The sequence below is a fragment of the Myotis myotis genome, unplaced genomic scaffold (genome assembly GCF_014108235.1).
Source record: "Myotis myotis isolate mMyoMyo1 unplaced genomic scaffold, mMyoMyo1.p scaffold_m19_p_3, whole genome shotgun sequence".
In the NCBI taxonomy this organism is placed as follows: Eukaryota; Metazoa; Chordata; class Mammalia; order Chiroptera; family Vespertilionidae; genus Myotis; species Myotis myotis.
In genome coordinates, this window is record NW_023416335.1 from 160,384,451 (window position 1) to 160,407,788 (window position 23,338).

The 23,338-nt window shown below is 52.6% G+C and overlaps 1 protein-coding gene across 1 annotated transcript; it reads right to left on the reverse strand.

The window, feature by feature from the left end:
- Positions 1-961: 961 nt before the first annotated feature.
- Positions 962-13,888, reverse strand: LOC118650664 (translation initiation factor IF-2-like). The gene is made up of 4 exons (XM_036298998.1): positions 13,870-13,888; positions 6,630-7,079; positions 2,071-2,161; positions 962-1,919 (listed from the first exon to the last, which is right to left on the reverse strand). Exons 1-4 carry the CDS (start codon positions 13,886-13,888, stop codon positions 1,739-1,741), a joined length of 741 nt encoding a protein of 246 aa, XP_036154891.1. The 3' UTR covers positions 962-1,738.
- Positions 13,889-23,338: the final 9,450 nt, after the last annotated feature.

The window sequence follows — 23,338 nt, forward strand, 5'->3', positions numbered from 1 at the left end:
AAAGCAGGGAGGGGAAGGGGCTGCAGAGAAAGCCCCCGCCTGTGGTGCAGAGGAGAAGGGTGGCGATGGAACTGCCCCTCCCAGCCCCAGGGCCACCAGCACCCCCCTGCCCTCTCCCTGAGCCCAGGGCTGAGATTGACGGGACTGCAGCTTCTCTGGGTCCTGGGTGGATTTGAATAATTAAGTCATCTGGATTCTTATGATTTACCATTTTCAATGATAAATAGACAGCGCCCAAGCCAGCCAGTTGGCAAAACTCTGGCTGCTAGTTATAATTTGTCAAGCTGCCAGCAGATTCATGTTTTATGCTAATGGAGAGAGACTCATTGACTAGGGGGAGGCAGTGACCGGGTCAGCTCTTTCCTCAGGCACCCCAGAGGTCGAGAGGTCAGGGGAGAAAGGCTGAGGCCAGTATGGATTTTCTGTAAGGGTCAGTGTAATTTTATAATAATTCAGCTGGTACACAGGCTTTTGCATACATGGAAGGTCATGTATGCAGACATATGCTCAGATCTGCATGCACAGCCCCCCCCCCCCCACACACGTGCACCTGCTCCTGTGCGGGCGTCTGGGCCCACTGCACACAGTCTGGGGCAGGAACACTTGTCCACCCCTCTTCAGCTCACTTGCACAGGCACAACCTTGCTGTCACCTTCAGGCATGTGATTATAGCAAGGAAAACCCGCAGCCTGCTTGCTCGGAAACCCAGAGGAGCACCTCCCGCCACACACACACACACACACACACACACACACACACACACACACATCCCGCACACCGCACACCTCAAAGATGGGGAGGGACCACTGGAGGACCCCTGTGCCTACCATCCCACCATCTCAGTCCCTTTATTTCAGGGCTTCCGGGTCTGCTGATCCCCGGGTGTGTTTTTCGCTCTAGTTGGGGAAACATGAGCCCCAGGACAGTCCTGGTTTTCAGCAGCTGGGTCTGGGGAGCTGGAGCTGGGAAGACAGGGGCTCTGAGACTGGCACATGGAAGGCTGTAAGCAACATCAGCTGAATCCAAACTTTCTTTCCCAGTGATTGGTTTATTTATGTATTTGTCCACACTCATTGAAGCCTCACACTGGCAAGAATCTTTTTGACAGTCGTGACAAACGGAGGCAGAGGCGATGCTTTGCACATACTACGTGCTAAATAAATATCGGTGGCATGAGCAGCTGAAGCTACTGACTTCTCGATGGAGCAGACTGCTCATCCCCCTTCTAGTCCTCCGTCTCACCAAACCGTCACCATCACTGGTCTGAGAGGCCAGAGAAGGGGTGCAGGTCTGGGTGAGGACCACCTATTCCTTGATGCGAGAAGTCTGGGTCTTTGGTGTGATAAAAAAAATGCTAATGTTATACCAATGGAAGCGATCTGGGCTCAATTTTGACCCCCAAATGCCCTCAAAATGGGTCAATGAGCAAGGGAGGCCTGAAGGAGCCTCCGCGGCTCCTCCGTGCCCAAGAGAGAATCTGAATTTGCTTCTGAGCAGGGCTGGGAGCTGCAGGTCCTTACCACCCGCTGCTTGGAGGTTTGGGGGACTATGGGGAAGGATTAGGGGCACGGAGAGAAACCTTTCATTCCCGTTCCCCACCCCACCCCACCCCCCAAGCAAGGGGACAAAAGCACAACAGCAAACTGAACAGAGAAGAGGCCCAGGCACACGGAGAACCGAAGGCAGAAGCTGCTTCCAGCGTCAGGCTCTAGGCGGCAGCGGCAGCTGCAGGCTCTGCTCAGACATCCAGGTCCCAAGAAGTGAATTGGGCTCCTCCTTCCCAGCCGGGCCAGGTAGGGGCACGGGAGCGGCTCAGGGCAGATGTCTGCATCCGCTCTACCAAGGCCTGGAGTGAGCGACCTCCCTTCTTTGCTCTCTTCTGGGCAGATGTGGATGGCGGTGGGCCTGGCCAGTCAGGGCTGGAGAGACGGCCAAGAGCCAGAATCAACCAGCCTCTCCATCCAAGAACAGGGAAATAGGCCTTACTTACTTAACAGTTTAAGGCACTGACCTGGCATCACTGACCTCACCTCCCTGCACCAAGGTGAGTTCCTACAGACCCTCACTCACCCTGTGAGCGCAACGGCCTGGGGGCAACAGCAACTCCCCCCCGCAGGGGCTGGGGCAGGCCTGCAGATGGCTGGAGGTGAGGAAGGATGTTCTGGAATGATACAGGGATATGATGGTAATAAGCATGACTGACACAGAAAACAAGTTGGTTCATCCCACACCTGATCAGCAAGCTTACCCCACATCATTTTGCCCTTTACTTTCAATCCCAATATTTGCAACCACATAATGAACTCTGGGGGGCTCATGTTAGCTTGCCTAAAAGTCTCAGAACAAAGCCTCTGGGATACAAAGATAGTATATACAAGAACCAATCTTGGACTAGATCAGTGGTTCTCAACCTGTGGGTCGCGACCCCTTTGGGGGTCGAATGATCCTTTCACAGGGGTCGCCTAAGACCATCGGAAAACACATATATAATTACATATTGTTTTTGTGATTAATCACTATGCTTTAATTATGTTCAATTTGTAACAATGAAAATACACCCTGCATATCAAATATTTACATTACGATTCATAACAGTAGCAAAATTACAGTTATGAAGTAGCAACGAAAATAATTTTATGGTTGGGGGTCACCACAGCATGAGGAACTGTATTAAAGGGTCGCAGCATTAGGAAGGTTGAGAACCACTGGACTAGATGGAGAGAGAGAGAGAAACAGAAAGGAAGGGAGGGAGGGTGGGAGAGAGATAGATAGAGAGAGAGAGAAAGAGAGAGAGAGAAGAAGAAGAAAGGAAGGAAGGAAGGAAGGAAGGAAGGAAGGAAGGAAGGAAGGAAGGAAGGCAAAAAGCTCAAGAACAGGGGAGGAAAGCTGAAAGAGCAATAAGCAGTGCTGGGAAGCACAGGACTGAGGCCCCCTAAGGGGGAACTGCTGGGTATCCTGTGGACATGGCTTTCCAGCCGGTTTGAGGGTCCTTTAGCCCATCCTCAAGGACTGCACTGTCCTTGGAAGACCTGACTGACCTCAGTGACCTGCCCCATCCCATTTTGGAAAAACAAAGGGGTGGTCTAATTGGCTCTAACTGCGAAATTCCCTCCCCCCAGCACTTGAACTGGGTGTGGAGTGCAGGCCCAATGCGCTCAGACACACAGCCACCCCAAGCTGAGCTCCCCCACAAGCTGAATCTAAAGCCACTTTGCCAATTAATCTCTGTGTGTGTATGAGTTCAGTGAGATATACTGCAAATCTAAGTCTGCTTGCCCTGGTAGGGAATGTCCTCATTCTCTATCAAGAGTGAGGTTCTCTGGCTCCTCCAGCACTTGCAAGACTCATGCCAAGCTCTTTACAGATCAATCCCAGCCCTTCTGGTGAGAAGAAATGCCCTGGCCTGGCCGCGTCTCTGAGGCCGGGATGGAGAGAAAGATGGCAAAGGGGGAAGACGTTTCTTCTCACAAGGAAGAAAGTGAAGATGCCTTTCCCAGGGGCGACCAGGCCTGTGTTCGCCCCTCTCTCACCTGCACATACACAGGCAGGCTCACCGAGATTCCAGAAGGACCTCCCGTGCAGAAAGCCCATTCCACATGTGGCCAAAGGAGGCCTAAGTTCTCAGAGTCAGAGCCTTACCAAAGAACAAAGCAGCCCAGTCTGCAGTCAGCCTCGGCCAGCAAGGTCTGAGTGGAGGCACTAGGGGCAGGGGCCACGGGAGAGGGGACTGGGTCTAGGAGAGGGGCCCACCGCCTGCCCCTCTCTCAACTGCCTCTTCTGCTTCCTGTGTTGATTTGGGAACTAGGCCTTGACCTGCTGAGCCTCACGGCTTGCCCAGCTGAGGCAGGAGGAGCTAGGTCAGCTGCTTCTATGGAGAAGCTGGTGGCAGGAGGCCTGGGTGGGCCCTGGCGCTGGGGTAACGGTGGTGGTGGTAGGTCAGGGCAAAGCTGCCTGGGGTACCGCACAGTGGGGCGATCTGGTCCCTTCCTTACCCCACGGGGCTTCTCCCTGCCCACTCTTCACCTTGTGCCTTCCCTGCCTCTGCCCCTCCCAAGTGGGTTCCCCTTCATGCTAATTCGGTTTTGTTCTCTCTCCTCTTTCCTTTTCTCTCTCTGTATCTTTATATTATGTTCCCTTCCTTCTTTTGCTTTCTTTCTGCCGTACCTCCCCCTTTCCCCTCTATATTCTTCCTTTCCTCGACCTTTCCTTCCTCTTACCCTTTCTCCTATCTTTCTTCCTTTCTTTTCTATCTCATTTCTCATTCTCCTTTCTCATTCTCCCCTCCATTTCTTTTTTATTTTAATTTTTTAAATTTCTTTTCCTTCCCTTTTCTTTTATTTTCTAGCTCCCTCCTTTTATTAATTTGTTCTTTCTTTCCTTCTCTTTGTGTCCTTTCTGCTTTTGTTCATCATAAAACTAACTAATCCCGCTTGTTCATTCTGTCCTTTGTCAATATTCCTTCATCTCTCTCCCAGCCGCCCTCCCGGGGACCCCTCCTCTACCCCAGCATTAGGGCTTTCTCAAATGGTTTCTTCCCTCACCCGTCTTTTTCTCTTTGTTGTTCTCAAATTTTCCAGTCCTTAGTGCTGTTTCCCTGACCTTCTTTCTATCTTCCTTTGTTTCTCCATCCTCTCTCTGCAGCAGGCATATGGCGTGAAACGGCCCCTCCCCAAGTCAGGGCTTCTGTCCTGTGTCAGCCCAGCCACCCTTCATGCCATTCCTTCTCATCTTCCTTCAACTTGGGGTTCAGTCTCAAAGGCTCAGGAATGGCGCTGTTTCCCTAGTTGAGAGGTCAGGGCGGGGTCCACAGCTCCCCACTACAGGCTCCGGGGAGCCTTGCCAAACTGCCAAACTGCCAAACTGCCAATCTAATTGAAAAGAGAAGAAAGGAAAGGGTAAAAGAGAGAGAACCCCATAGCTTGTGGGGTGAGGGGTAGAGGCAGTGTTGGGGAGGCAAAAGGTATTGGTTTCATCAGAGAGGGAAGGGGCAGAGCCCAGAGCCAGGTGCCTCCCTCGCACACCCATAGCCCCGCAGCCAGCCAGCCGCCTCCCTGCTGCAAAAGAGGCCTCAGGCGGCTGCAGTTAATTTGGGGATGGGGTGGGGTGAGATCTTCCAGCAGCGCCTCTGAGTGGAGGGGTGCGCAGGGTAGCAAGGTGGGAGGAAAGGAAGGGCTTACTTTAGTTCTATCGGTCACCTTCCTGTTGCCCCTGGACTTGCCCTTCGCAAGGCCCAGGGTTTTGGAGACCACACTTCAGGCAGTGTTGGCCGTGGCCTCCTGAACCCCTCCGCTAGGCAGGCCCAATCCCGGGGCAGCGCCGGGTCACCCTCAGAAAAACACCGGGTGCAGCGAAAACAAAGGCCTGGGCGCACTGGCAGCTTTGCAGCCCCTGACACAGCAGGGACCAGCGGCCCCTGGAATTGCAGGCGTGGGCGCGGTCGGGGCCAGAGACAGCTCGGTGTGGACACAGCCTCCCGGGGGCCCTCCCAAAAGGCGGCCCAAATGCGCGGCTGCCGCCTGCCGGTTCCCGGGGCTGCACCGCCAAACGCGGGCGCAGCGGAGACTCCCCGCCCCGGCCGGCCTCAGAGCTCGTGGGCCTCGCCTGCACCTGCCGCGCCCCCGCCCGCGCCTTCCCAGATGGCCACCCGCTGGCCCCGGCAGGCCAACACCCCCACTCGGGCCGGGCCCCCCATTTCAGCTGTGCCCTCTGAACGCCCCCTCTGCCCTTGACTCCCTTTTGCAGAGCCCCCTCCATCATTCCTCGGGGGATTTTTTTTTGGGGGGGGTGCGACCTCAGCCCCGGGACGGCAGAGGGCTCTCCCTGCCCTTCCTTGTGAGCTGCAGAAAGTCGGGGGTTATGCTGGGGGCGGGGGCGCACTCCCCTGCCTCCGTCTTAGGGACATGGGTCTGAGTCAAATTGGACTTAAAAGAAGAAGGTATGTGGGAGTTGTCCCCTCTCCGTGTCACTCCTGGTTTAAAACCAGGGGAAGCTCCCGGGGGCGGCAGGGGCCGGGGCTGTCCTGGGCGGAGGCTCTGGGCCGGTACCGCCCCCCCCCCCCCCCCCCCGCGCCCGGCAGAGTTGGCAGCCGCTTTCTCAGCCAGAACTTGTCTCCCTTCCAGCGAGGCCCCGCGGGGATCTCTAAGCGTCTCTAAGGGCCTGTGGGGCGGACAGGTTCGGGACCGCCCGGGGTTCCTACCTCGGTCATCAGCCCTGAGCGGGAAACCAGCAAACGCACCCTTCCTGCCACAGAGGAAGCAGGTCGCCCCGCTCCCACTTTAAACCTCAGACCCCCAACTCTGCCCCCGTCTGCGCATCCCTTCAAAAAACTTTTCTGAAGTTCCCGCAAGTTGCGTTTGGGGACAGAAGTAGCCACTCCCAGACTCTCTGGGTCTTTAGGCCCCAAGTTCTCTCGTCCTCCCGGTTCAGAAGCGGCCAGCGGCCAGCGGCCCTCAAACCCGGAGCAGAGCTGCTCTGGCCCCACGCGCGTGACAGGTGCCCGAGCCCGGCCTGTCCCTCCGAGGTGGGCAGGGTCGGTCTGCCTGCAGGGTGACGGGATGGAGCAAGGAGGAGAGAGGCGGGGAGAGACCTTGTTTTCAGGCTAAAGCGCAGCCCTCCAGGGCCCAACTCACCTGCTCCGGACCGGCTCCTCTTGGTTTTTATCCGCTCAAAAGTTTGCGCTCTCACACGGTCCCGGGAGGGGCGCGAGCTCGGCCGTCGGGGTGAGGAGGGCGCCCCCGAGGGCGCAGGCGCCCCAGGGAAGTAGGAGTCGGGTGCACCGTCCCTGAAGTGGAGGCTGAAGCAGCGACCCGGAGAGGGAACAGGCCAGCGTCCAGGGCCGGGGTCAGGCCGTAAGCCCTGGGCTGCCGGGACGGAGCGGGCGCTATGGACGGAGTGTTCAGCGGGGCTGGCCCGCCGGGGAGCTGGGAGGAGAGGGCCCTGGGTTCTGGGTGACGTTTCTCGCTTCCTCCAGTTTGTGTCGTCCCGGGTGTGTCCCGGCCCACAACATTCCCTCGACCCCTCTGGCGCGGCACTCAGGGCTGGGACAAGGCGGGGAGGGGGCGAAGAGACCCCGGTAGCCCCTCCCCAGCCCCCGCGCCACCACTCCCCCCTCCCTTCCCTGCTCAGAGCCAAGGGACAGACAGAGAATTGCAACTAGAAAGTCGATCGATTGGTACGAGGGACCACGTGGTCCGAGGCTGGCCAATGACCAGGCCGCCCGGGATGAGCTAATAATGGAAGCAATTTGTAACTTTCAGTAGCTCCAGCGGCCTGGGTACCGGAGGGAGGCGGGCGGAGGTGGGGAGAAGGGTACCCCCAGTCCTGCCACTCTCCTCACTCGCCCAGGGACACCCAGATGCCCTGTTCCTCCTTTCCCCCAACACGCAGGCCACTTCTGTCGGGCGGCGGCTCCAGAGCAAGGTAAGCGGTCCTCCGCCCTCAGACACTCCTCCCCCCATCCTTCTGGCACCTGCCAACAACGTCCCTTCCTACCCCACTGGACAATTTAAATCTGATTTTGTTTTTCTCTTAGTTGACACACACACACACACAATTCTTTTGTATTTTTTGTATAATCTATTTCAGATTTGGGGAAAGATTAAGTTCAGATTAATGTACTTTTGGGGGGGGGGTGAGTGGTACTTTTTGGGTAAGTTTTCCCTTCTTTTGGAGAGGAGCATTCTACTTAGGGAAAGTTTACTTTTCTTTGGGGATGAGTTGCACCTTATGCTTTCGGAGGCTTAATTTCTCGAATGATGTCAAGTTCACGCCTTTCTCCAACCCATCTTCCAATTTCAATATTTACAATCACTTAACAGATTTCAAGTTTATTCATTTGTTTTTCTTCTCCCTCAGCAGTTTTTCAGCTGTTACCGAATCTCCTTGATTTCTTTCCTCCATGGGTGGCCCGAGAGTTAGTTTTGTGTTGATTCCTCTTTTTGTTTTGTAAACGAATTTATTGTTTGGGAAACTGTATGGGGGTGTGAACAAGGTCTCTTTTGATTAATTCCAACGCCGCCTCTTTTGAAGAACAATTTACTTGAAGCGTTTTATATATTGTCCTCGTTTTTGTTTAATTGTGTCTCGTTTTGTTGTGCTGTATTTTACCTCCTTTTAAAATCTGATCTGTTCGTTGATCTTTCTAATGTTAAACCATTCCGAAAGTTTTCATTTTATAAACTTCACTCTTTTGTATATTTCCTTCCCTAACCCCCTTTGCCCTGCGGCCTCCTCCATCTCAAGCCCCCCACTGTCAACTTCCACAATTCCCAGCTTCAGATTTGACTCACCCTCCCAGCCAAAGAGGGACGTCTGGGAAGAAAAAAATGTCCTACTGTGTTAGAGACGACACTCGGGGCTCTAGTTCTGGGCACCTCTAGTCTGACCCCCCAAGCCAGCAGACTCAGGGAGAGCAGAATTTCTGTCCTCTTTCTAAGCTCTTTCTCCTGGGCTCTATTCTGGGCAACTCTCTGGTACTTAAAGTTAAATTATTAATTCTCATCTTTCCCCTAAGTTTTAGGGAAAGTACAAGAAGATATCTTTTCTCCCCTAAATATAAGCTATTAGCTTGGGGTCAGCCTGCTGGGGCTCTTCCCTCCTGGGAGAGGATTCCCAGAAGAGACACACAATGTTTAGCGCCCCCCTCCTCAAAAAAAAAATTTTTTTTTAACTTGTGACTGAGGTGGAGCTGGCAGGGACTGAGAAACCCCATTTTGATCTTCGGCCCTGGCTTTGAACGGACACAAAGAAGAAGAAAGAGCTGATCCCTTCTTGCCAGTGAGTTCTGGCTTAAGAGAGCTTTGGGTACATCCCAGCTCTGAGGACATTCTTTTTAGTGAAATAAACCATTAAGTGATTTCAGCCTCTTCAGAGTCATTGCAGGTACAAAAACCAAATTAGGAGAGTAATCTGTTCCCCGAAGACCTGCCTCTGGTGACTTTTTTCATTCCTCTGAGGGAAACAGAACCCAACTGGGCAGAAGTAAAACTGCCACCGTTCCTCCCTCTGCTGCTCCCGGTGCTCAATCCCGGCTGTCTCATTGGCATTCCAGGCACATCCCGCCCAGCCCCCGTCCCAGCTTCTCCCAAGTATGAATCTAAATTACTATTAATAAGGGGCCGCTCCAAGTTAATTGGCATTAAAAGAATTCATTTCAATTTGTTAATATTAAATGAATGCTCTGCACTTTAGCTCCCTTCTTCGCTCTGGCATCCCAGATGAGTGATGGGAAGTGAAGGTGGGGGAGCCCAATGAGGATTTTATTTCTGACGCTCCAGCTCTGCCACTGCGGTGCCTCCCCAGGGCGGGAGATCAAGGCGCAGTGGGGGGACTCTGACGACCTCTCTGGTGAAATTCATCTGAATCAGCTGGCGCTGGGGGGAGGGGGGAAGGGGGTCGAGGGAGAGGGACGGAAAGGTGTGGGAGACATTGAGGGGGAGGGGAGGGACTGGAGGGAAAGCTGGGAGGAAGGGACAGAAGTGGACTGGAGTACTTGGAGGACAAGGTTTGTGAGCTGGGGGGTAGAGCAGATTTGTAAAGGAAGGTGCTGACAGTTGAAAACCCCGCCCAGAGAAGGAGGAGCTGGGGGTGTGGGCGGGGTTGTGAGGCAAGGCAGGTAGGGGTTCTGAAGCTGTGGAGCTGTGTGATTTTAGGCAAGTTGCTTAACTTTTCTCTCTGCCTTAAGCTTCTTGATCTGTACAACTGGGATGATGATAATAGTATCTATCTCAGGGCGGCATTTGGGATTAGGTGAAATACATGTAATATGCTTGGCACATAGAAACCACCAGTAAATGTTACCTCTTGCCCTGGCCGGTTTAGCTCAGTGGATGCAGCATCGGCCTGCAGACTGAAGGGTCCCGGGTTGGATTCTGGTCAAGGGCACATGCCTGGGTTTCAGACTCAGATCCCCAGTGGGGGGCATGCAGGAGGCAGCTGATCAATTGATGTTTTTCTCTCTCTCTTCCTCTCCCTTCCTCTCTGAAATCAATAAAAATATATTAAAAAATAAATGTTACCTCTTCTTATTATAGTGCAGTGGTTAGAAGCATGGATTCTGGGGCCACGCTGCCTGATTTGGACTCTCAGTCCTGCCTTATACTAGCTGCATGACCTTGGGCAAGTTACTCAACCTCTCCATACTTTTTTAGTTTCCTGTCTGGAGAATGGAGTTAATAGCTCAGAGGCTGTTGTGAGGATTAAATGAGTTAATACAAGTGCCTACAACAATGTCAGTCATGTAGGAAGCCCTATATAATCGTTAGTTGTTATTTTTTAAAATAATTTTTTATAGTTCACCGTTGATGTTGCTTTTCTGGTCTGAGAAGGTTGGAGATAGGGGCATAGAACCTCTTAGAGGTTGAGAGCTCAGTGGATTCTCTGAGACCGTGATCAGATCCATCCCTGAATCTGGTCTAACAACTGGGCTGCCTGTGGCGAGGGCAGGGAGAGTGAGACTGGGAGCTGGGATGCCCTGGGACTGAGTTCTCCCCCGGCCTCTGTTCTGGTTCTTGGGTTGGTGATCCTTTGCCAGTGCCCACAGACTTCAGGGGAGGTCAGTGCTTTCCCTTGGGAGGGCTATGACAGCTCCCTTCGGTAGAATCACCTCTGCAGTGCGGATTGGGGGAGGTTGGACAGAGACTGACATTTACTAAACACCCTCTGAGTATGGGCCAACCCCCACACATGTGACCCCACTTGAGAGGGTGAAGAAAACACAGGGCTAAGTAGATGCAGTGACTTGCCAAAGACATAAAGCTACGAAAGTGGCAGAGTTGGGATTTGAACTCTGATTTGCCTGATGACAAGTCTTAACTCCCTTCCACTGCTGTACATTTTCTGAAGGGGGAGGTGAGACCCATGTACATTTGGAACCAGACAAGGCCAGGACCACCGGGCAATGGGGAGATGGGGGGGTGGAGGGAGGGGAGTAAGGGTGGGAAGAGGCCAAGTGGGAATGTTTCAGTCACAGAAGACTTCCTGGAGGAGAAAAGTGTAGATCAGGGTTCAGATGGGAAAGGAATGAGGATACCAATAAAGAAGGGGGGGGGGAGTGGTGCATTGGCAAGGAAGGGGAAGAAGAAAGGGCTATTCAGAGGCTGAGTGAGTGAAGCCAAGGGAAATAAATCTGATTTGCCTGGGGTCTGCCTTGGTGGCACCAAGTAAAATCAGTTACCATGTACTGAGAGCCTCCTGTGTTCCAGCTTATACATTATCCCCTTTAATTCTCACAGCCACCCTGACAAGTGCATTTCCATTCTTATGTCCGAAAGAGTTACTTGAGGCCCAGAGGCCTTAGTCCCCACTTCAGGCCACACGTTGGGTTTGCCTGGCACAGAAACCCATGGCTGGGCTGCCTGCAAAGCATGTCTTGCCTTCCATTCTAGTTCAGGTTGTCCTGCCTCCCCACATGTGTAGTCACACCTACTGATGGGAACAGGCTTAGAGAGTGGGATGAGACCGAGCGGATGGCCAGCAGGCAGTGGAACAGAAACCTTCCTCACAGCCTAGTGAGGAAAATGGGTGGAAGGGTATTCTCTCTGGAGTGAGACCTCCAATGACTTTTCCAGGGTGGATGGTGGGACCTCATTGGGGATCACATTATTTTCTGGGCTGTGGACTATGGGGAGGGGAGGAAAAGAGGGCAGCTCAGGTGTGGGTTTGAGCCCTGGATTAAGACCGCCAGTTGTCCACTAAAGTCCCATCTCTCCTTGTTGTATGAGGGCAGAGAGCCTCCCAGCTGGATACTCCAGTTCCCAGCTGCCCTTGCTGCAAGGTGTGGCCAGAGCAGAATATGAGCCGAGTAACATCAAAGCCTTAACACGCTGGGTAAGTTCTCCTTTTTATGAGCTCAACCAGATGCACCTGAGCCTGAGCTTTGACTGCAATTGAGGCGAAATCCCCAAGAGGGGGCAAAGCCACAATCTGATTGGAACCCAAGTTCCTGACCGACCAAGTGGAGCAGAGCTGCCTGCCGTCCAGGACTGCTCCCTTCCAGACTGTTCCGTGAGAAATAAACTTGTTTTCTAGATGTGACTGTGTTTTGGACCTTTTTGTTATAGCACCTTTGCCCATCATCCTTTCTATTATACTTTCCACACAGATTTGTCAGTTCAAACCCACCAGCTGGATTACATCAGAACATGGAATAATTATAGTAACATTTATTGAGTGCCAGAGATTACACATATTATTTAATATTATTATCCTCATGACAGTCTTCTGAGATAGGCATCACTATTATTTCAGTATACAGATAAGAACACTGAGGCCCAAAAGAGATAAGTGATATGCCAATGGACACGTAGTAGGTGGTAGACCTGGGATGCCAACCCACAGAGCGTGCAGAGCTTGAACCCTTCACCATGGGACAAATCTCTTCTTGAGGGCAGAGATGTAAAGGCCTTGGAGATCATGCTATGCTTGGCCAAGCCTCTTTATAGTCACCACAGGGCCCGGGCATCTCCCACCCTCATTTCAACCCAAGAAGTTTGGCAGACACCATGTTAGATGTTGGGTTGCTACACAGGTTTTATTTGAGGAAAGGACCACACACTAGAACCAGTTTGAAAACCCCTGATAATTTCAACCCTCCCCCATTTTTTTATTATAATGAAGCTAAGAGAGAGGAAGTGACTTTTTAAAAAATCCTCACTTAATGATATGTTTTTATTGATTTGAGAGAGAGAGAGAGAGAGAGAGAGAGAGAGAGAGAGAGAGAGAAACATTGATGTGAGACACTGATTGGTTACCTCCTGAAGCGCTCAACCAGGGATGACACCTGAAACCTAGGGATGTGCCCTGACTGGGAATCAAAGCCACAACCTTTTGGTGTCAGGACAACACTCCAATCAACCGAATCACCAGGCCAGGGCTGAGGAAGTGACTTCTTAAGGTCACACACTTAGTTTTTCTGTTGATTTTCTGAATCCAAGACAAGCTCTCTTCGCACCATATCCGCTGCCTGACCAATCCACAAGAATAAAAATAACCCAAACCAGGCAAGGGGGCCTGTATCTCCTGCGATCATGCTTTGGGATAGCCAAGTCATGATCCCCTCATTCCCCTGTGTCCCTCCTGTTGGATATCTGCCTCGGAGACCCGCCTCCCTGGGCCTGGGGAAACGAATGGGCGGCACCTTTTCTCCAGCTGCCTCCACATCTGGATGGTCAAACATGCAAAGAAAAGCCAGCGCCACAGCCAAGGCTGGCCCGGATCCCTCTGACTCCCTCTAGTCTTCCCACATCTCCCTCCACCCTTCCTAGTAGCCCACCAGGGAGAAGGGGGAACAGTATCATAAATTTCCCCTATTTATACAAGAAGACAGAATGTTTCTTGTGCCAGAAAAAACACAGAGAGGGAGCTGTCAGGGGAGAAGGGACCCAGCTCCACACCGCCTGGGGACAATTCATCTTCCCCAGCCATGCCCTCGGGGCTGCCATAACACTGCCTGTGTGACCCGCAGGCTTTGGCTTGGGGGGCAGCCAGGACCCGCAGTGTCTGGGCTTTGTTTCTGATGGCCACCTTCCTGCTCCATCTCAACTGCTCCCCCTCTCCCCCCACCCCGCTCTCTTTTTTTAAAAACACATTTCTTGAGGTAGAATTCACACACCATACAATTCATCATTAAAACGTAGAATTCAGTGACCTTAGTATATTCCTAGATATGTGCGACTATCACCACGGTTAGTTTTAGAACATTGTCATCGCCTCAAAAAGAAACTCATACCTCTGAATTATCACCCCCTCGCCCTCTCCCCCCAAACTCCTTCCAGCCCTAAGCAAATCCTAATCTTTTTGTCCCTACAGCTTCCTCTAGTCTAGGCTTTTATATGAAGGGAATCATACACCATGTGGTCTTTCCTGACTCACCGCTTTCATTCAGCATCATGCCTGCAGGGTTCCTCCAGGTTGTCGCACGTGTCAGCGCCCCTGTTTATAGCTGACGGATATTGCACTGTGTGGCTGTGCCGCGTCTTGTTCCCCGTTTGTCAGTTGATAGGCACTTGGGTTGTTCCTATCTTTTGGGAATTATGGTTTTTCCCTTTACTCTTCTGTCTCTAGGCAGCTTGAATCATATAGAATGAGCTCTGAGGCCAAGAAGGTTTCTTTTAACGTTTATCCTCACCTGAGGATATGTTTATTGATTTTAGAGAGAGAATAAGGGAGGGAGGGAGAGAAACATTGATTGGTCGCCTCCCATATGCACCCTGACCAGGGATCGAACCCGCAACCTAGCTAAAGTGCCCCCACCGGGAATCAAACCTGCAACCCTTTTGGGTACAGGATGATGTTCCAACCAACTGAGCCACCTGGCCAAGGGAAGCGTGTTTCTTATATGTGGGAGCACCCAACATCCAGGAGAGCAAGGCCTTGGGTCACGTCTTCTTTTGTGTTAATGGTGGCCACTAAGCTGGACTATTGCTCCCTCTGCTAAGCTACCGAGGGGGCAGCTATGTAACTTCTCTCTTTTTATCAGTTGTTATTTTCGTCACTTGCTATATCACTCAGACTGGAGGATTCAGAGCCTCCTCCGGGGGGTTTAGATACACCCAAGTAGATGAATGGATGTCTTCCCACTGGGGAAGAGGTTCCCCGAGTCTGGTCCCCAGCAACCCTCCAGTATCTCACGGCTGAAGGGAGGTCTGTGGAGGCTCCAGGGTCAAGGGAAAGGTTTGTCTTGGAGGCCTGACTGAGCCCAGAATGCAGGCCTCCGGCCCCACCTCCTTGCCCGGCCCATTTCTGTCTTACAAACTGCTTTGAGCTTCATCCACTCACCCACTCAGCAAGCATTCATTGAGCATCTGGAGAACCCAACAGACATTGCCCCTGCTCTCATGAACCTTGCAGTTCTAGTGATGTGGGTAAGATAAGTACAAGTGAGCCAAAGAATGCAAGTTGCATGAACTCTGTAAACCTTTGTTGAATGAATGAACAAATGAATACTTACTATGTGCTCCAGCAAGAAAATGTAAACAAATCTGAGTAATGAGTCAGTTTCCGCAGCCACTACCCTTTCTAGCCTGGATGACAGCACTTACTTCTCCATCCCTCAGAGGGGATGGTGTGCAGACACTGCAAAATATTAGCTAATGGCTACCATTCATTGGACCAGGCAAATACCAAGGGACGTATGTAGCTCACCAATGTTCACCCTTTGAATTAGGTATAATTATCCCCATTTTGAGGATGAGAAAAATCGAGACTCGACAAGATTAGTAACTGTTTGAAATCACACAGGCAGCAGTACATGGCAGCACGTTGGTCCGGACTCTGGGGTGTGGATTTGTTTTCAGTCCCAGCTCTGCATGACGAGTGTATCTCCTTCTGAGGCCCCAGCGCAGAGGGAGCGGGCCACCTCCCCTGTCTGGCCCCTGCGCCGTCCCTTCCCTCCTGCCCAATGGCAAGGAGGGCTGAGGGAGGTGCCAGCTCCTCTCGGGGCTGGGTCCGCTGGCTGTACCTGCCTCCTGGGGAGGAAGGGGAGGACCAGCTTTGCTTTCACAGGCCTTTTCCTTCCAGCCCTTGCAGTGTGGGAGAGACCACACGAGGCCTGGATGTTGTCAAGCAAAGGCCTGAACAAGCCAAAGAGCGGATGATGTTGACAAGAAGGGGACCTCCACCAGGCAGATAATCAGGAGTTGACGATTGACAGCCCGTTAGCATCCCCAGCCCCTGCTAAATCAGGCCTCTGACCTGACCTTGATGACAAATAACACACTTTTAACACATTATAATTTTCACATGCGTTAGTTCACTTCTCACAGAAACAGGAGGTATCCAAGGCCGGGATTATTACCGAAAAAGAAAGTTTGTGGGGCAAGGACCCAAATGTCCTGCTCAATTTTATGTAATGAAATTTATGTAGGGCTTACCATAGACCATGTACTCTGTTCAACATTTCACAACTACTAACTCATCTACTTTTCTTCACCATCGTATAAAGTAGGTATTAATATTATCCACATTTTTTTAAAGATGATGAAACCGAGGCACAGTAATGAAGTGTCTTGCTCAAGGTCATACAGCCGGCAAGTGGCAGAGCAGGGCCTATGAAGCCAGCCGCCTGGCCCCAGGGTCTGTGCAGAATCACTACACCAGGTGGGCTTGGCACGGTGACTCCATTGGGGAACTCCCGTTTGTTTTCCTGGTGACCCCTCCCTTTCCCCCGCTCCCCTCAGTCTTTATGGGCCATTGGAACAAGCCAGCCAGAGCTGTGGCTCCCAAGGTGATGATCCTTCAGCTGCCTCCTTGGCACTGTCACTCCCGCCTCCCGTCTCCTGCCACGGGCTCCAGCCGGGAATACCACAGGCGGTTTGCCATGGATCAAGATTTCTCGGAGAAAGAGCTCATAGAAAGTCTGCCGTGAGAAATGAAGTCACTTTCCCCTCTTCCCTTAGCCGGAGGAGCCAAGTGAAGTCACTGCACATTGGAACGAGGGCTATCCGTGCTCAGCGCTGGCCAGTTCGCAGACACAGGTGGGTCCCTGCGTCCCGTGACTGCATGGAAACGCTGAGGTGTGGATGATTGAAATAAAACTTGTGTAGGAGACTTGTGTGTCATTCATTCAACAGCGCTCCCTGATGTGGGCCCAGGGTGTGCACACGAGCTGTGGGTAGGCTTACTCATTCTTTTATTCACTGTCCACTTATTTATTCAGCAAATTCTGATCGCACCTTAGAGGCACTGAGCTAGAGGTCACCGATGGACAGGGCAGCATTCCTGCCCTGCAGGGCTCAGGCTAGAGAGGAAGGTGCAAGCCGCGTCACGGCAACTTGTGTCAAATACCGAGGTAGGAGTCATTCGGCACCGCCACTTGACATCACTCACCCCAGTGCTGTCCTCCCTTAGCCTCTCCACATGCCCAGCAACCCGTCCCTCAGGCTTCTTTCTGCCTGACCCCGCCTTCCTTGTGAGCTGGACCATTTATGTCAAAGAAGGAGTGTTGGATCTCCTTCCCAATTAGCCACTGCTTGGCTGTAGGCAGCGACGAAGGTGGCAGGAAGCCATGGAGATAAGGCTCCAGGTCAGGAGGGCACCCTGATGGAAGTGGGGGTTGCCTGTGTGCCCCTGTGTCTCCTGGGCCCCGAGGCTGCCCATGCCACCTACCTCACCCTGCTCCTCACCGCTAGTTTCCAGTTGGATTTGGCCAGCAGAGGTCCTGGCAGGGAAGGGAGAGGAGCCAGGCTATGTGTTGCCCGGCAGGGGTTGTGGTTCCCCAATGACCTATGCTTTGCTGGTGACCCCTCCCCGGACCCCAGCTCGAGCATCAGGCTTTGGTGACACTATTTCATTTCTTGCCCCTTTAGGGCTTCCTGGAGCCTCATCAGCCCTATTGGTTCCCTCAGTTCTGTCCATGCCTTGAAAATTGTCCCGTCGTGAACTCTCTTCAGGGAAGCCCCGTTGAATGTGTCATTTGTTTCCTGTTGGAACCCCGATGGGCTTGGGTGCAGAGGAAGGGTCAGAGGAGTTTGGGGCTTCAGGTTGGCGTTGTTACTCTTCTCCTCCAGGCGCCCCCAAGGGCAGAGGGAAGGTCTGCACCAGTGAACGAGCGGCAACTCTCTACTGAGGGTTTTCCTTGACAGATGAGGAACCGCTGGTCCCCGCTCTGGAAGGGAGAATGGAGGGGCAGTGCAGGCACGCGCTACAGGAAGGACTGTGGTTGGGCCAAGGGGAGGGAAGCTGACTGCTGCTGAGGCACACCCTGTGCTGGCGGCTCTGACAGCGGCCTTCCTACCCCCTTCATTCACCAAGTACCGTACCCTCCTTTCATAGCTGAGGAATGTGGCTCAGAGAGGGACAGAGGGAGCAGGCAGGAGATGCATCACCCTGAGTCACTCAGGCAATCTAAGAGATGCCCCACTTTGTGATCAATGATTAGCACTGGGAACCTGGAGCCACACTGATGGATGTGAATCCTGGGTCCAACTCTGACTAGCTGCGTGATCTTGCGCATGCCCCTTGACCTCGCTGTGCCTCCATTTCCCCATCTGTAAAATGGGGCTGATAAAGAAAACCACCTTGCTCAGGGCTGTGCAGACAGTTGGGTGAGTCTGTAGTTAGAAGGGCCTTAGGAGCAGCGCTGGGAACACCACATGTAAGTGTTAAAGATGGAGCCTCGCGCCTTCTTTTCCACCCCCTGCCCTCTTCTCACTGCGCTCCTCCCTGCCTTCTTCCCAAAGTCCTGAGAAAGAGTGAAAAGCCACCGGGCAGTTCCTTGTCCAGTCTGTTGACCTCCAAGCTCTTTGTGAGCGTGACTTACCCTGTCCTGCCCCCAGAAACCACTTTTTTAGCGAGAGCACGAGGACCCGAGACACCCGTCACCCACCCCAGGCCCTGTGCCCAGTGGGATCAGCCTTCATGCTCGCAGGACGGCCTCTTCCTCCCAGCCCCTCAGCTTCCTGGAGCTGTGGGGGGCCTGGGAGCTCCTGGTAACAGCACATTAAGCCCTTGTTTGTGGGAACTTTAATTTAAACACAAATTAGAGACGGCAAATGACTCTGGCAGCCAGATAAGCTATCCCAGGAGAGCAGGGAATAAGCCAAGAGAATCAGTTGAGGTAAGGCCTGACTTTAAACCCAGAAGCTTGGGCTAGGCCCGTGGTCGGTAAACTGCGGCTGGTGAGCCACATGCGGCTCTTTGGCCCCTTGAGTGTGGCTCTTCCCAAGCCTTAGGAGTACCCTAATTAAGTTAATAACAATGTACCTACCTATACAGTTTAAGTTTAAAAAATTTGGCTCTCAAAAGAAATTTCAGCCGGAACCGGTTTGGCTCAGTGGATAGAGCGTCGTCCTGCGGACTGAAAGGTCCCAGGTTCGATTCTGGTCAAGGGCATGTACCTGGGTTGCCGGCACATCCCCAGTAGGAGATGTGCAGGAGGCAGCTGATCGATGTTTCTCTCTCATCGATGTTTCTAACTCTCTATCTCTCTCCCTTCCTCTCTGTAAAAAATCAATAAAATATATTAAAAAAAAAAAAGAAATTTCAATCGTTGTACTGTTGATATTTGTCTCTGTTGACTAATGAGTTTGCCGACCACTGGGCTAGGTGAAGGCTGGAGGTCCCAATGAAACACCCCAGGAGCCCCACCCCAGCTGCCCCATTCTGGGGTCCATGCCAGCCCCCTTCGCCATTCTCCATATTTTTTGCAATATTCCAACCTGATTCCTGATTCCATCCCTCCTGCCCCCACCCCACTGATTTGGAGAACACAATTTCATTACTTTGCTTCTCATGCTCTTCTGTCACCTGCTATTCTGAGAAAGTTCTACTTGTTATCTAACCTCCATCTACTGTGTTACCGTTGGAGCCTAATGCATCCTGCCTAGTGGCCGCTCGGGGTTTCTGTCCAGGGGGCAGGTGTGGTGAAGGTGAAATAACCGGCCGAGGAAAGACCTGGTGCACATCTCTGGGCCAGTTTCCTCATCTGGGCAACGAGTGAGTACGAGGATCTCTACGACCCCTGAGCGCTGACTTTTCACAGGAGAATTTGTGGACAAGAACACCCCAGGAAACCTCTATTGTCGTCTATGACAGGAAGTTCCCACTGTTCTAGGAACATGGTTGGCTATTTGTGGGGGGAGAGGGGAGAGCAGTCAAGTCTGTCTATTCCTTTGTGAGGTCTCCAGGCTTTGCTCCCACCCCTCCACACACCACCCAGGCCCAGGCCCAGGCCCAGAGAGAGGCTGACTCTGATTCCATCAAGGCCTGCTGAGCCCAACTCGGTGGGGCTGTGGCTGCTGAGACATCATCACTGTCCTCTGGGGTGGGAGCGACATATGTTCCCTCTGTTATAGCACCTGTGAGGGTGGCTGAGGGATGGTAACCCCCACCCTCTCCAGCTGACCTTGAGAAATCATATCTTGTCTTTTTGGGAGGCTTAGAGTGAAAGCAAAGGGACACACCACCATAGCCCCAAAGCCCCTGCCAGTGGGAAGCTGCTGTCCTTCAGAGCGTGTAAAAAAACTCTGGCTATAATAAGAGGGAAGAGGGTCAGACCACAGGCAGAACTTCCAGGTTGTGTGCTAGAGCAGACTGTGACCCCCAAAGGGAAGCCATGGTGTTGGGTCTACGAGGATGTCTGTGAGGTCTGGGTCACGGGCAGGGATGAGGGCAGTGATCCCAAAGGCCCATGCCAGCCTGTGACTCAGGAGTCAGAAGGTCCCTATGACTGGCACAGAAGGACCTTGGCATTTTCTCTGGCCCAAGACTCTTGGACAGAGGTAGGCAGCTGTCATTGGGGCCTGAGGCCCAGCTCCCTTGCCCACCTCCCCCTTCCTGTGTGCCTGGCTGCCCCTAGAGCCCCAGGCCTGCCCGCCATCTGGGTAGCTCGGAGGAGAGCCCACTGCCAAGGGAGTGCCAGTGTTGATTTATAGCCCACAACCTTGCAGGCTCGGCTATGTGCCCAGAACCTCCTTTGCTCAGGAAAGAGTCGCACCTCTTAAAGCGGCAGTGCCGAGGAATGCAGAAAAGCCCAGAATGAACACTGAGGCAGGAAGAAGACGAGCGAGGACTCTGGGTGACTCATTCCCTAGGGAAGCTTCTCCACATCCATCACACCTTCATCGTCCACCCCTCCTTTGTACACTTAGCCCAACTATAACAATGTACGTTGTTTAATGTCAGTCGCTCCTGGTCGACTATAAACTCTATGAGGGCAGGAATCAGATCTGCTGTGTTCATCCCTGTATATGCAGCACCCAGCACAGTGCATGTAATAGAGGCTCAATAAGAACTCGTCAAGCAAAACATGAATAAATAAATGAAGTTCCTTGCCCAGGAGGCTGGGGAGGACCATGTGCTTTTCCACGGTTTTTAAAACTTTGCAGCACCTACCCCCCCGCCCCCCCACCCCGCCCAGGATCTCTCTTCCAAGACTCTTCCATGTCTGCTGGGACCCATGGGGCCAATCTGTTACCCAGATGCACTTTCCTCCACCCGCTTTCCTTGGATCATCCCTCCTCAGGCTCCACACAATGTTCTTTTCCTTCCTCCAAGAAGCTTTCTCCAATCGCCTACGGCCTCATCTCCTGATTTAGATACTCCTTCCCCACCACTTCTTAGCATGGAAGTGCTTCACTCATTCATTCACTCAGCAATATTTACTGAATGAATCTACTGCGTGCGGGGCACTGGGTGCTGAAAATTAATGAATGAACAAGAGAGAGAGGCATGATCCATGAACTCAGGGACCCTACGTTTCAGGGGGTGAGACAGACAAAAGAATTAAGTAAATCCTCAGGTCTCAGCTCTCAGCAAATAATAAATGCAAGTTGTGATATCTGCTGTGAAGAGGGGGGAGGTCATCACAGGTAGGGTGGGGTGGGAGCCTTTACACTGGGCAGTCAGGGAAGTGTTCTCGGAGGAAGTGACATTTGTGCTGAGATTTGAAGGGAAGACAGAGCCCTGTGGAGTGAGGGAGCAGCTTTCTAGAAGCGGCTCAGTCACCTGGGTGTGCACAGCAGAATTTTGGGGGGCGGGCACAGCAGAATTTCGGGCGGGGAGGGGGTGGTCCGCACTGCCCACTCCCACTCTTCCACATTCTGAAAACTCCTATCCCTTTAGTTTAAAATCCTTGGGCAAGCAGAACAGCCTCCCCTGGGAGCTGGTAAGAAAAACAGTTTCAGCGTTCCCTCTAGATCTGCTGCATCGGAAGCTCCATTTAACAAGATCCCCAATCATTTGTATGTACAGGGATACTTGAGAAGCACAGTCTAGGTAACACCTTAAAGGTGGGACAGTATGAGGACATCCTGGAGGTGGGCAGGGTTGAGGGAGTGGTTGCTAAAAGTTTGGATTTGAATCAGAGAAGGGGTGTGAGAGTATGCATGCATTTGTGCATGTGTCTCGTACGTGTGTGTGTGTGTGTGTGTGTGTGTGTGTGTGTGTGTGTGTGTATCTAGCCCTCATGACCTCCAGGCCCTTTCCTTCCATGAGGGTGATTGCCTGGGGACACATCCTTACCCACCACGACAACACCCCTACTTCTACCTTCAGCTGCAAGTCAAATGGAATCTGCCGCCTCTGGGTGGTTGGGGACACCTCTAAAGCAAGGCAAGGCGAGCAGATCCCTTGCTTCTGACCTCCGGCAATCCATTTATCTGACCTAAGTCTCATAAATGCGTCCTGATGAGCCCAATCGCTTGCTAATGGTTATGAGCTGAGACTTGGGGATTTATGGCTGAGGCCTTGGTGGCCACAGACAGGAGCTGGGCTGTGTGCAGGAGACCAGGCTCTGTGTGGCTTTAACTCATCCATGGAACATAGCAGGACCCCACGCCCTGCATTTGGGGCAAAAAGCACTGCCCTGAGGAGGGGAAAGTGGGCTGAGGAGAGAAAGACATCTGGCTGCAGATGCCCAGGGACGAAGGGTGAGTGTCTGGGAAACAGGCCCAGCTTGGCTGCATGTCTATGTGTTGGGGTCGGGGGAGTGAACATTGGAGAAGTGAGCACTGGAATTGGAGCCAATCAAATCCTGGGTCTGTTACTTAGTGTGTGACTGGACAATTCACTAATCTCTCTGAGCCTTGGTTCCTCATCTGTAGACAAAACTGTATGAAATAATCCCATAGGTTTCTAAGACTTAAATGAGATAAAGTTTGCAAAAGACACTTTAAATACTAATTGTGTGTATTTAAGGAGGTGAAGAGATTGGGATTCTAGTTCCAATGCTGCCACTAACTTGCTGGGACAGAGCATTGGCGCTGCCACCAGTGGCCTCCCATCCATGCCCTTTCTGGGCCTCGGCGCCCACAGATGTGAGGAGGGGGCTAGGCCCAATGCCCTGCTGCCCTTCCAGCTCAGTGTTCTGTGGCTCTAACAAGGGGTCCTTGAGTTGCAAATGGAGAGTTGAAGGGCATGGCCATGCAGGGGGTGACCCAGCAACTGTGGCCTTAGGGACAACATGGGGATGGGAGCTGAGTCAGAACAGCCCCTCCCTCAATGGTGTCTTCTTGTGAGTACAACCCCCAGCAGGGTGCGGGGCACCATGTGGAGGTCTGGGACAGAGGGGTGATCAGGAGAGGCCCTGCAGAGGGGTAGGGGCCAGTCTGGATTTGGCGCAAATACCTGAATCACTCATGTTGTTTGCACAAGTGGGTCTTCAAATACCTCCTCCCCTCCTTTCTCCCCACCCCTCACCCAAGACACATATGGGTGCTCTGTCAAGTCTGACCTGATAGGGAGAGTGAGCCAAATGGAATAGACAGCCCCACCCCACCCCACCCCCGACCCCCGCCAAAAGACCCAGGCAGAGACCTAAGGATTCCTACCCCACAGTGCAGAGCAGGGTCCTCAGCCCTCCCTCCACCCTATTCTGGGAACTTCCTAGAGCCAATCACTGTGG

Excerpts from the sequence above, each read along its gene's own strand:
- LOC118650664 (XM_036298998.1), bottom strand. Across the intron at positions 2,162-6,629 it reads GAGGAGCCGGTCCGGAGCAG|AACATCCTTCCTCACCTCCA; the intron begins GTGAGTTGGGCC and ends GTATCATTCCAG. Across the intron at positions 1,920-2,070 it reads CAGGCCGTTGCGCTCACAGG|CCCTGACTGGCCAGGCCCAC; the intron begins GTGAGTGAGGGT and ends CCGTCTCTCCAG.